General features: G+C 38.0%; 1 protein-coding gene across 1 annotated transcript; it reads left to right on the forward strand.

Moving 5' to 3' along the window:
- Window positions 1–3,510: 3,510 nt before the first annotated feature.
- On the forward strand, window positions 3,511–7,268 carry LOC105035923 (probable inositol oxygenase). Its single transcript, XM_010911635.3, has 10 exons — window positions 3,511–3,655; window positions 3,916–4,021; window positions 4,714–4,795; window positions 5,288–5,492; window positions 5,624–5,683; window positions 5,793–5,845; window positions 6,221–6,343; window positions 6,509–6,657; window positions 6,771–6,852; window positions 6,956–7,268. Exons 1-10 carry the CDS (start codon window positions 3,637–3,639, stop codon window positions 6,980–6,982), a joined length of 906 nt encoding a protein of 301 aa, XP_010909937.1. The 5' UTR covers window positions 3,511–3,636; the 3' UTR covers window positions 6,983–7,268.
- The last annotated feature ends 4,993 nt before the right edge of the window (window positions 7,269–12,261 follow it).

A 12,261-nucleotide genomic window follows, 5' to 3' on the forward strand; every position in this document is an offset into this window, starting at 1 on the left:
CATCGATCAAAGAATATATGAGATAAGAAGATATCTTTATTGCAAAATAGATAAAGTACAGTAGACAAAAAATAGAGAAGGAAAGCCAAAAAATCCATAATTTAATTGTAGTTTTTTGTTTTTACTTGTTTTGATGATTTTATTTTTTACCTAAACTTTGAGAAAAGAAAATATGTTATGGGTGCATCGGAGTGTGTAAGTTTTTTGCTTTTTTGCATTGATTTTTTGAATAGGATGAATAAACTTGAGCTACACTTAGTGGAATAGCATTGAGTGGTTATATTTTAAAATCAAAAAATATCTATTGATTGAATTCATCAATTTGTTTTGATAGTAATGAATTTTTTTTTATATATTTTTTGTGTTTCATTTTCCAAACAACCTTAAATCTTGCATATAGCCTATTAATTTTTCCCTCCACTCATGATCTATCGAAATTAATATTTTTTTTTCAAATTCTCAAACACTATTTTTTTCATGAAACCGTATTTAAGACACCCATTGTACTTGAAATGTCGGACCTAACAAACATTTTGTAATCATTTCCCTCTTACAAAAAAACAAGGATGTATTGAGTGATGCTATCAGATGAATTCAATTTACATGTTTCAAGTTGATTTTCAATATCCATCATATCTACTAGCCTCGAGGATCCATGTCTCCTATTATGCCACTTAATATGAAATGTTGGCAATGTAACACTTTCATAGGAAGCTTTTCAAAATATAACATCTTAAGAAATTATATGCCGATCCGCATGTCCGAGATGGAATAATATAATTTCAATTAACATCACTCGTATAAACCATACCGAGGATTGTTGAGGGAATAAAAATGCTTCCCTCATCTAAGATTGTTATTTGACATCTATGCCGCTGCATGATGTTTTACAACATATGTGTAAAACAAGAACTATCATGAATTTTTCACATTTTTATAGCTTTATTCTGATGTACTTAACTAATCCCGCATTCAGTGGCAATCAAGCACAACATTCTGTATCCATGAATTATCTATCTAATTGGATATTACATTGTCAACAAATCTCATTGAAGACCATCAAAGAGATATCAAGAAGCCATTTCAACATGTACATACTCCAAGTTATGCCTTAGTTGCTCTTAGGCAATTTGTCAACCGTTTACTTGGAAGATCGACAATTAAAACCTGGTCAAGCGAGTGGCTCTTTGTGCCAAAAAGGCATCATAGTCGTAGAACATAGTAAATATAAAATCCATCAAAATTTGGTATCAATCAAAAGTTTACAATTATTTTAGCTTTAAATGCAATCCGTTTCAGATGAAACTGAAGTAATTATTTTATTTTAAAATTAACCTAAATGGCCAACTTTTGCTGAGTTCAGATGACTTTCAGGATAAAGATGGCGGATGTATTCAAAAATATTGGTAGCCCAAATATTATTCCTTCCAATGAAAATGCCGTTATCCTTATAGATGGCGTCACATAGTTTAAAGCAGAAGAAGGGCTATATTAGGAGGCTTCTGCTTTACTATCCAATAATACTTCGTCACATGATAAAATTTTTAACAAATTGAAGAGACTCACTGAAGAATCCAATTCTCAAATACTTTTTACATTGGTATCAAGCTTTATGAGAAAATTCCACGCCAGCATGGCTTCTTGTCGAGTTGCATATTTAGCAGCCCTAGGAAGAACAATCAAACATAATTGTTTGAATTAGACATGGAGGATTACTAGGCATGAATTCATCATGCACATCTAAAACTATCTATCATTTTGACGGTAGAATGAAATTTTGAAATCCTTGTAGGTTCTTGTGGTATATTGGATAAATTATATATTCCATTATTTTCAAAAATTTTTCCCTATACTCTAGTTTCAAACAAATCAAGTCAAAATTTGTTTCTTGATCTAATCATATTCATTTTTTCAATTAAATCTTCATATTTGTTAAAGGATTAGGAGTCATCGATCCACCTAGACACCACATAGTTCACATGCACTCATACAAAACTTGCTAAGAATATGAAAGCTACATCACATTCAACGTCGATGCAGCCACACCACACTTTTAGACAGGCTTTTGTCATGCTAATGGTTTTGGCATATTCAATTTCCCAAAGGACCATTGAGAGAAAATTGGAAGGCATTTAATAGCACAAAAATTCATCAAATTACGCCATCCACAATAAAAAAAATTGATGTGCGATTATCAATCCGATCAAATTAGGCCAGATGTAGCAATCACAATGATAACCAAGTGATGATACAAAATAATTACTTTTTCTTCAAAAAAAATATTATTTAAAAATATTCACAAAGATGTGGAAAAAAAAAAAAAATCACCTCCTTGATCATGCCCATTACCAAAGCCGCAAAATTTCATCAATAAAGATTTTGAAATTAGGTACTAACCTTAAATCACTCTCTGTTCATGGACGGTATTTATCCATTTTGTGGAAATAAATATGGCCCAACTATATGCCTAAATGAAATGAAAAATAACCATTCACCTAATTTAGAGGAATCATTCCATGCAGTACATGCATGATATAATCATGCATGCCACAGATCACAACCACTCATTTTTATGGGTTTCATAAATCAAACATGCATCTCAATGCATGGCTACAGAACGAATAGTTGTGGTTGATAGCTTACACGGCCGAATGGTGCATCGCTAACTCAATCTATTTTGAACATCCCCCCGTTGCACTTGCATTATCTTGCCATTAGTCATTCAAGGTAAGAACTTATCTTGGATAATAAGATTTGGCCATTCATGACCACACGCATGGGATCTTGCCAATTGCCATCAATGCTTTAGCACAAGGATTTTATTTTTCATTAATTCCACAATATAGGTGATTTCGTTGACAAAAAGAAAAGTTGGAGCTAAAAATCCGGAATTTTGAAGGCCAGTCACAATTCCAAATGGACCTCCGAGCGGTTCGCCCGGATGCGGCCAAATCCCTCTGAGCTGCACTTTCCAAAACTTCCACGATCTCCACGTCAGACTCTTGGCTGCTTCCCCCTTCCTCCTCCTCCTCTATCTATGCCTCTCTCTCTAGAAAATTAGAAATCATCTCCATTTCCGTTTAATCCCACCCACCTTCTCACTAATTAATAAACCTTCCGTTTTTATCCTCCAAACCGTCATTATCCATTCCCTCTCCCAGCCCTACCCTTATTTCAGTCAGTTAATCACTGAAATGCCACTTCTGCACCCAAGCTTTGTTATTGCGGTTTGTTGCGACTTGGCCGGTGGAAGTGTAGGATGGCATTTTCGTAGTTATTGGGTGCAGTTGAGGGCGTTGTTGTAGTTGTGGGTTTGGGATCCAGGACACGGGTCGTAACGGTCGGGCGAAAGAATGATGCACCTTTTTTTTTTCCCTCATTGACCGTTGGATTTGGTATTTTTGAGATATGTGCAGGTGGATGACTCAAGGAGTTCGGTGCGGATCGCCATCCAACGGTCCACGTCGCGAAAGAAGTCAATCCTTCTTTCGCACGAAAGGTACAACCCGAACTTTGGGATCCAAGCGGCAGAGGCTATAAATAGAAGTCGGCTTGGGGCATCTCCACATAACTCCGTCATCTCGTTTTCCGTGGTTCCAGTGTGTTTTTTTTGTGGGGTTTTGGGTTATCGTTACCATGACGGTCGTCGTATCGGGTAGGCTTCCGTTTCTCTCTCATCTTTTTAGCGTTTTGTTTCATGATAACAATAAGAATGCCGTTAGTTTGGTGCTTCCCCACCTTTTGGGCCGCTTTGACCACAAGGCCAGACTATTTTTCATGACTGCTACTAATATTTTATACATTTTACGAAGTTGTTGTAGGTTTTAATCTTTATTTTGGGGATTATAGATTATAAATGTTTATGTTCTTGAAATTTTTTCTCATTTTTGGGTGGTGGGGATGGTGGGAGGACAGAGCCAGTGCTTCAGAGTTATGTGGAAGAGCAGCAGACTGGTGGAGATCTGACTCTGGATGGAGGATTTGTTGTTCCTGATAGCAATGCTTTTGGCCACTCTTTCAGGTATAATCTGCCCTTCTAATCTTTTTCCCTTGAAAAGTAGTAGTTTTTTTCTTTTCTCTCTCCTTTTTTTCCCCCCTTCTGCTCTCTATCAAGCATGCCCTAAGTTTTGCTTTTAAAAAACGAAAAACGTTTTTAATTTTTATTTTATCTTCATTCAAAAATAAAAGAAATCTTTCCACTTGAAATTTTTTCCCCTTGTTCTCTCTCTCTTTTGTTTTTCCCAGTTTTAATCAACATGGAAAGCGTAAATCTTGCTATCCATAATCTCTAGTCACTATCTTTAGCCATCTCTCTGTGAACAGAAGAGACCCAACACGTACGGCTCTCATCTATTTTTCAAACGGGAACCGCATGGGTCTCCACCCACTTTCTTCAAGTAATGGTTACATGAGTCCACAAGCTTGATGTGTCTCCATCAAACCCAATAGCACACTAGAAGAAATCACATGATACTGATTGGAGGATGTTATCCAACCACAAAAATTTTGGAGGAAATTATTCCATCAAATGAAGAGATAACAATCGTCCGATTAGTATGTTATTATTCTACAATTGTTCACATCAATTCGAGGGTTGCCCTGTGTTAATTAATTAATTAATCGATTACCATCCCAAGAAAAAATAGCAGAAATATTGCATGCAAGATTTTTGTGTTTTTTGTTTTTCTTGTTCCTTCATTGTTGGGGCTGCAGGGACTATGAGAAAGAGGGCGAAAGGAAAGCAATCGTGGAGGAATTCTACCGTATCAATCACATTAACCAGACCTACGAATTCGTAAGCTTATTTCCAGCAAAGTATTCTTGCTCTCTCTACTCCGGCACTTGGGTTCCATCAGGACCGTTCAGTGGAAAAGCTTTCATCCATCTGGATCTATTGAACGGTCCAGATTACAGCACAGAAATGTCCGATGGACAGCATTTACGGTGTTTTGAACAGTGTAGGGACAATGAAGGCTAGTAATAGTTCCGGAACCCACAGATGTCACGTCAATGACACGTATTGTTTTCTTGTCGTAATATCCAACTAATTGTTACGAAATCTAAAGTTAATTAAGTGTTAGACTTGGTGTCGGACCATGATTGGGTTAGACAAAGAGGAGTCCAACTTGGGGAAGAGTCTTGTTAGATGGCCGTGGGGACAAGTTTGTCTCTTAGCTCATATTGTCCACGTAGTGTAATGTAATATAAAAAGTAGGTACGGTGTATTGTCACCTCAGCGTTATACTAATTGATTTCTATGTTATTTGGTGCATGAAATAAAAAAAAGGCTAAGAAGAAGAAGGAAGAATATGGGAAGCTGGACAATGCAGTGATGAGCATTTGGGATTGCATTGATCTACTAAATGAGTTTGTGGATGAGAGCGATCCTGATCTCGATGAGCCCCAGATCGAGCACCTTCTCCAATCAGCTGAGGCCATTCGTCGAGATTACCCAGACCAAGACTGGCTACATCTCACTGCTCTCATCCATGGTATAAATGAGTCCAACTAAATCCTATATAAAATGTATAAAGACCAACGAGTATAAATGCATGTGTTTAGTTGTATATATGCATGTATACCGTTTTGATTACGAATAATATAGACAGTTCTTTTTCTGTAGATCTTGGGAAAGTCTTGCTGCACCCTTCGTTTGGTGGAGAACCTCAGTGGTGTGTTGTTGGTTAGTCTCTCTCTCTCAGACACAGACACATCCAGTGTAAGGTTGGACCTTGTGAAGCTGTAACTTGTCTTTTTCTTTGACTTTTATTTTCTTCTGTTCCATGTTGCAGGGGATACGTTTCCTCTGGGATGTGCATTTGACGAATCCATCGTTCATTACCAGGTACGTCATCTTCCATCTTCAATCCAGAGAACAATGCCACTGACCAACCCAGAAATTTGCCATTATGACCTGCATAATCTTTAGAGAAGGAAATGCCACTTGCCATTCTATAAATTTGCCAATATGACACCTCCATTGCTTAGACTAGAACGAAAAGCCACCAGCCAGACTAGAAATTTGCCAAAATGACCTTCCTAGTTTAGAGTAGGAAATGCCACTACCCATTCCACAAATTTGCCAATATAACCTTCATAGTTTAGAGAAGCAAATGCCACCAACCATTCAAGAGATCTGCATATATTTTATATGGCGCGTTACGGGTGTGTATTATGTGGTTGAAGAAGTCCATATCCATGACGTGGATACGGTGTGCAGTATTTTAAGGAGAACCCGGACTACGACAACCCGCTATTCCGTACGAGACTGGGTGTCTACAACGAGAACTGTGGGCTCGAGAACGTGACCATTTCCTGGGGCCACGATGAGTACATGTACCTGGTTGGTATCGTAATCCTTATCTGTCTCACTATACAATACCTATTCTCGTTTATTATAATATATTCCTTCTATTGTTATCACGTCTTCAACGTGGATGGTATGTAGGTTTCTCTTGTACCCCACAACATCATGCATGGAGTTCATGTTTTTACTCAAATAATGCAGGTGATGAAGGGGAATGGTGCCACCCTCCCTCCTGCGGCTTTCTTCATAGTGAGGTTCCACTCATTCTACTCTCTGCACCGAGCCGGTGCCTACACATATCTTATGAATGATGAGGACAAGGACATGCTTAAGTGGCTTCGTGTCTTCAAGTCAGCCATCTTTCTCCCTCTCCCACTGCTTAATACATATATATATATATATATGTTCTCTTTTATGTAATATCATTGTATCACTAATGGGTGTTTGAAATGGTTATGGGCAGCAAATATGATCTTTATAGCAAGAGCAAGGTGAGAATAGACGTGGAGGAGGTGAAGCCATACTACATGTCCCTCATCAACAAGGTAACATTTATTTATGTGTCACTACGTAATATGTTCTCACCTTGGAAATTTATACACAAAGGCATACGACACCATGAATGACTGATTTCTTTTGACGTTGCAGTACTTCCCAGAGAAACTTAGATGGTGAACAAAACAACCAGCAGAGTTTGGTGGTCTGGAATAAAGCAGTGGAGATCCGTCTAGCTGCAGCTTGTGTTACTGTAGTAGTTTTAGTTGCTTACGCGTCCTTCTACTTGTCCATGGTTACCTCGTCCTGGTACTCGCGTAACTAGTCGGAAAGGAAATAAAATGGCGAAGCGTGGAACAATTGGTCCTTCCCTTTGTTTGTTTCGTTTGGTCCATCTCAGTCGCTAATATCGTAGTGTTCTTTTGTTTCTTTTTTTAATGTAATAAGTCGCTAATGTTGTGATGGCTGATGGGTATCCAAAGCTAAGCCGCAGGAAACAGCTGGCCAGATCTGCCTTGTGTTATGTGGTCCCTGTTTGCATATCGGCCACGGATTCTCTTCCTAACTTATGTCTGGATATGTTGATGACGTCGAGTATGACGGGAGTTACAGGACTTGGACCTTGCCTGGGAGTAGAGTTTCCAGTTTTTAGGAGCCGTTAGAAGGCCGCCAACTGGGGAAAAAGGCATGTAATTTCGTCACGTCGTTATGCTCAAACTGGTAATGCAACCTAGCTTATGTGCCCCTGAGCTGGCAGATATATATATTTATCCATATCAATAGTCTTTTTAAGAGAATTTAATAAAAGTTTTCTTTTGATGGAAGATATCTATCGGAGCTAGCTGGCATCGGCCACTGATTCGCTTCCTCACTTATAGCTGGGCATGTTTTTTTTTTTGGCTGGGTAAAACCCTTATAGCTAGCTATAGCTAGCTGGACATGTTGATGCCGTACAGTGTGACGGGAATCAGAGGGCTTCCATCTGTTCTTGGAGTGGGATTTTTAAACTCAGGCTCCGTTGGAAGGCCGCCGAGGGGTAGAGATGTTGGATATATCCTGTCAGAATAATATAATATAATATAATTTTTCTAATAAATTTTTTTGCGCAGAAGAGAGATGTACCGGATACCCACCACGCTATCCATCTCAAGAATTCGAGATGGATACCGTGATGACCATATATGTAGGACGGTAGATAACCTTATTGTAAAAGATATGTAGGTCTTGACCAAAATGGTGATGTAATTATGCACTATATATTTTGAGAAACTTTTTTTCATATCGCTGTCTAATGGAAAAGTTGTTACATCATCTTTCTAAAGTTACTATAATTTAATTATATTTTATCATGTGCCGTTTTCATGATTGATTGAGAGAAAGCAACATGCAATTGATGGCTATGATGGCGGAATAAGAACAACACTAGCATAATTGAGTGGGACGTTCCTAACATTAAGAACGTTTCCTTGCAATATTGTATTACAGTATAAAATGTCAGCTTGTGTACTATATATTGTAGATATGAAAGTCTAAAACTTATTATCAAGCAGGTTATTTCACCTTCAAAATAGCTGTGCGAGATCAGGTAAAACATGAAACTAGCTGTAGACTTCGGTAAGAAGTATCGGTTTGGTGGCATTGGCCGACGAACTTTTAGCAAGCAGGACTAATCCAGTTCAACATTTCATAAAATTAACCAATATATACGTCTTTACCAAAAAAAACCAATATGTACGATGAGCTAAGGATAGATCTTGGGGGGAGAATTTGAGTGGTTTCATTCCGCGAGAGAGATAGAGAGAGAGAGAGAGAGAGGAGATAAGAGAGTTTTTTATAGAAGGTAGTTTTCCATTGTTCTCAAAGAAAACGCTCTATATTCAAGGATGCAAGATGTGTTTATTTGACAGCTACCTTTTAAAGTGAAGCTATTCGACATCGATCCTATAAGGCTATAACATGGTGCTGGGTAAATTTTGAGCAAGTTTTCTTTTTCCGATGAATGGGTAAATCTCGAGCATTCATACGATACAATTGCGCGAGGATATTTGCGATGGGAGAATAAAATGTCTCAGAAGTGTGGCCAGGTGCAATCTTCGGATTGCATAAAACAAATAATATTGATGTGGATGCGTGCAATCTTTGGATTGCATGAGTAATGATATTCATAAAAAATAAAAAATAAAATAACAATTTTTTTCCACTGTTTCGGCCTAAAATATATATGGCCCAAAATAGATGTCAACTTCATCGATTTCTTTTCTTTTCAGATAAGGGTAAAAGGCGTCCCTAAGTTGTTCTTCGGACATCTCATTGCTTAAATCATCCTCTCTTGTCTCACGGAGCTAACATATTCAACGTTCAATCTTTATCCATAGCACAGCATGCCAGGCGAAGATTCAAGAAGAGGATAAGGTTTATCCATTCTTATATATACATCGCCATGATATGAAGACCACTGGAGCTAGGCATTATCTTCTCGAATGGAATACTTTCGATGTGACTTTCGTATTGTAGAGTACAAAGCCATCATGAATAGTGACCATGCCATCCATCTCGAAAATAGATTCTCATTCATCTCCACCCGTGCCATGTATCATATTGAAAAATATTCAGATATCTTCTTAGAATAAATGAGAGATGTCTCTTTCTGAGATAGATAATATGGCAGCTATTTATGATGGCACAAAATTGCGGTGCAAAAGTAACACTATATATGGATGATCCGAACCTACCTTCTTGCCTCGCTAACTGGTGGCTCCCATGGGCCTCATTGATCCCAAATGGTAAAGGGTGGAAGTGCACCTCTTTCATTGCCTGCATGTTCTTGTGATATATATATATATATATATATATATATATATATATATATATATATATATATATATATATATATATATATATATATATATATATATATATATATATATATATAAAAGATTAATAATGATGTTCAGCACCATTGTACTAATATTATAACTATGATGTATTAAAACGACCCCTTCAACAAGGCCCTAAAGATCGAATGGCAGTCAATCAGGAGCTGGACCTCAATTTCCTGCATTGAATTTTCAAATTAACATTACAATGTTAGATCACCATGTGGTTCTCATAGTTTATAACTTTTTAACAATTGATAATCTATGTAGGGATCTCGGAACAATTGGGTCAGTACCGTATAGAACCTGGCATCTCGAAACTTCTAACTTTTCATGCACTAATTAATTTTGTCAGGGACCCCCGAACAATTTCCTCTTTAACATATTGGGTTCAAAAGCGGCGCAAGGAGAATGCATCTTAGCTGGTGAAGGCCTGGATGAGAAATTCTGTGGAATTTAGTGACAAAATCTTCTTGGCCTCCACCATTGCAATGCCTCTGCCTGATGCAAATATGTGGCCTCCGCCAAATGGAAAGAACACAACCTTGAATCTTTGAAGCCTTCTGTAACTCCTTCGGGGAACCTATCATCAAATAAAAACTCTTTCAGTGAACCTTTCAGTATCAAGTTCAATGGCAGATAGAGAGTAAAGGCAGCAAGAGTTCCACTCCTGGTGTAAAGCTGAAATATCCCAGCTCCATCTCCTTGCAGATCTTTCTTACAGCGATTAGAAAAGTACATCATCTGAACGTTTGGCATATGGATTCCAATAAATTCAATTGTTTGGTATCCGAAGAAAAATTTTGCAGCCTAGCAGGACACAGATGCAAAGAGTGTCTCCGAACTCCCAGACCGTAGCCATTTATTATTCAAATTGGATTTTTCCCACTGGACTGAAATGGATTACATAGCGTTCTTGTCGCCTGGACCCACATTTTGTAGTTGGTTTTAGTGGCAGAAGAATGTTACTTAGATTTGTAGGGCGAAGGAATTACCAACATAATGCCTAATTATATCTGGTATACGTCTTCTCAGGCTGTAGGGTTTTTGATATCTCCAGTAAAGAGATCACTAATATTCTGTCTGCGTATTCGGAATTTATCCCAGCCGTGGCAATGGACTTCACTTCCAAAAACGCTGCTACCACATTTGCTGCAAAAACTTTGAATGCTGGATTCCGGGCTGCCGAGCTTCAGCACAGGAATGAGGACATGTCTGATTGGGGAGCTGGACTTTGGAATGGGATTGTGAATAAGTGACTCCCTGGTTGTCAATTCCCATTCCAATTCTAAGGAGAATAAGAATGCCCAAATTCATAAAAATCCAATCCTTTTTTCAAATATTCAATTTTCGTTCCAATTTTGATTCCAATTCCTATTATGAACCATATATATATTTCAGGGGATATAGACATTTCGATTTTCTTTCCAATGTATTTATATTTCGATTCTAATTTCAGTTCCAATAATTAATCAAATATACCCTAGAACATACGAACAGTAAGAAGTACTGGGTGTGTGTGTTATTTGGGAGTCGTTGTAGATACAAAAAGTATCCTATACAAATGAGAGCTTTTAGCCATATCTCAGATAGAAAAAGAAATAATTTTAATTATAATATTAGAGAATATATAAATGCGCCCTAGATTCTATGCTAATACTTTAAATTCTTGTTCTGTGATATCCATGGCCAAAAACAATTTTTTCATGTTGTTCTTGCTATGATATGCTACAAAACCATCCAGCCCGTGCCTAAGCCAACAAGAGACGAGCTTGACCACAAATATCACGCTTAACCAATTGTCCCTACCAAGCAAGCTGAAGCGAGCTTGCCGATAACTTGAGCCCAAACTTGTACTTGTTTTACCGAGCCCAGAGTACCGAGTGAGTGAAGCCCCCAAATGGTGCTCGAACCCGGGCTTGCTTCCTTGCTGAGACAAGCCTAAGCTATTTTCGCCAACAGCGTAGTTGGCTTGCAGCTCTATCCATGAGAAAGCCCAAAAATGAAACATGAGATGGTGGAATTATTAGAAAACTAATGCGTGTAAAAAGTACAGCATATTTCCATATTCTAAGAAATCTAGAAGCAGAATCCTACATCGTGAAGTTAGGGTTTTCCGCCACCATTTTTTTTTTTTTTGGGTCAAAGGTGTGAGAGTATTTATTTAGAATAACAAATGTACAAGAACAGGAACAAAACAGGCCTGCCAAGACCTGAACAAAATGCAAGCCTGAGAACCCTACAACTGCAGATACAAAGTAAAGGATGGATACATATGTAGAACAAAATAAATAGCTCTAATTTGAGCTTTTACAAAAAAAACAATCAGATGTGAATAAAACCCAAAACTCCTCTCCTGTGCAGGCATGTTCCACCACCTTAACCAGATGCACCGTGATGTCGCCCTCGCAGTCTAGGTTTAAGAGCACCAAGATGATTGTGTCTAGGGGTCCAAGATGATACCCAAATGCCAATTTTAGGTGAATTTGGATGAAGCTGATCAAGTCGTCCTCTCTAGGGTCACGAGCCTCAGTTGATTTTATTGGGCTCATAATGAGTACATGAGCACAACCAATGCCAGAC

This window comes from Elaeis guineensis, chromosome 2, assembly GCF_000442705.2.
Source record: "Elaeis guineensis isolate ETL-2024a chromosome 2, EG11, whole genome shotgun sequence".
NCBI classification, from domain to species: Eukaryota; Viridiplantae; Streptophyta; class Magnoliopsida; order Arecales; family Arecaceae; genus Elaeis; species Elaeis guineensis.

What these genes read in the sequence shown, in the direction of transcription:
- LOC105035923 (XM_010911635.3), top strand. An exon ending in GCTTTTGGCCACTCTTTCAG is followed by an intron (nt 4,022 to 4,713) that starts GTATAATCTGCC and finishes TTGGGGCTGCAG; the next exon opens with GGACTATGAGAAAGAGGGCG. An exon ending in ACCTCAGTGGTGTGTTGTTG is followed by an intron (nt 5,684 to 5,792) that starts GTTAGTCTCTCT and finishes TCCATGTTGCAG; the next exon opens with GGGATACGTTTCCTCTGGGA.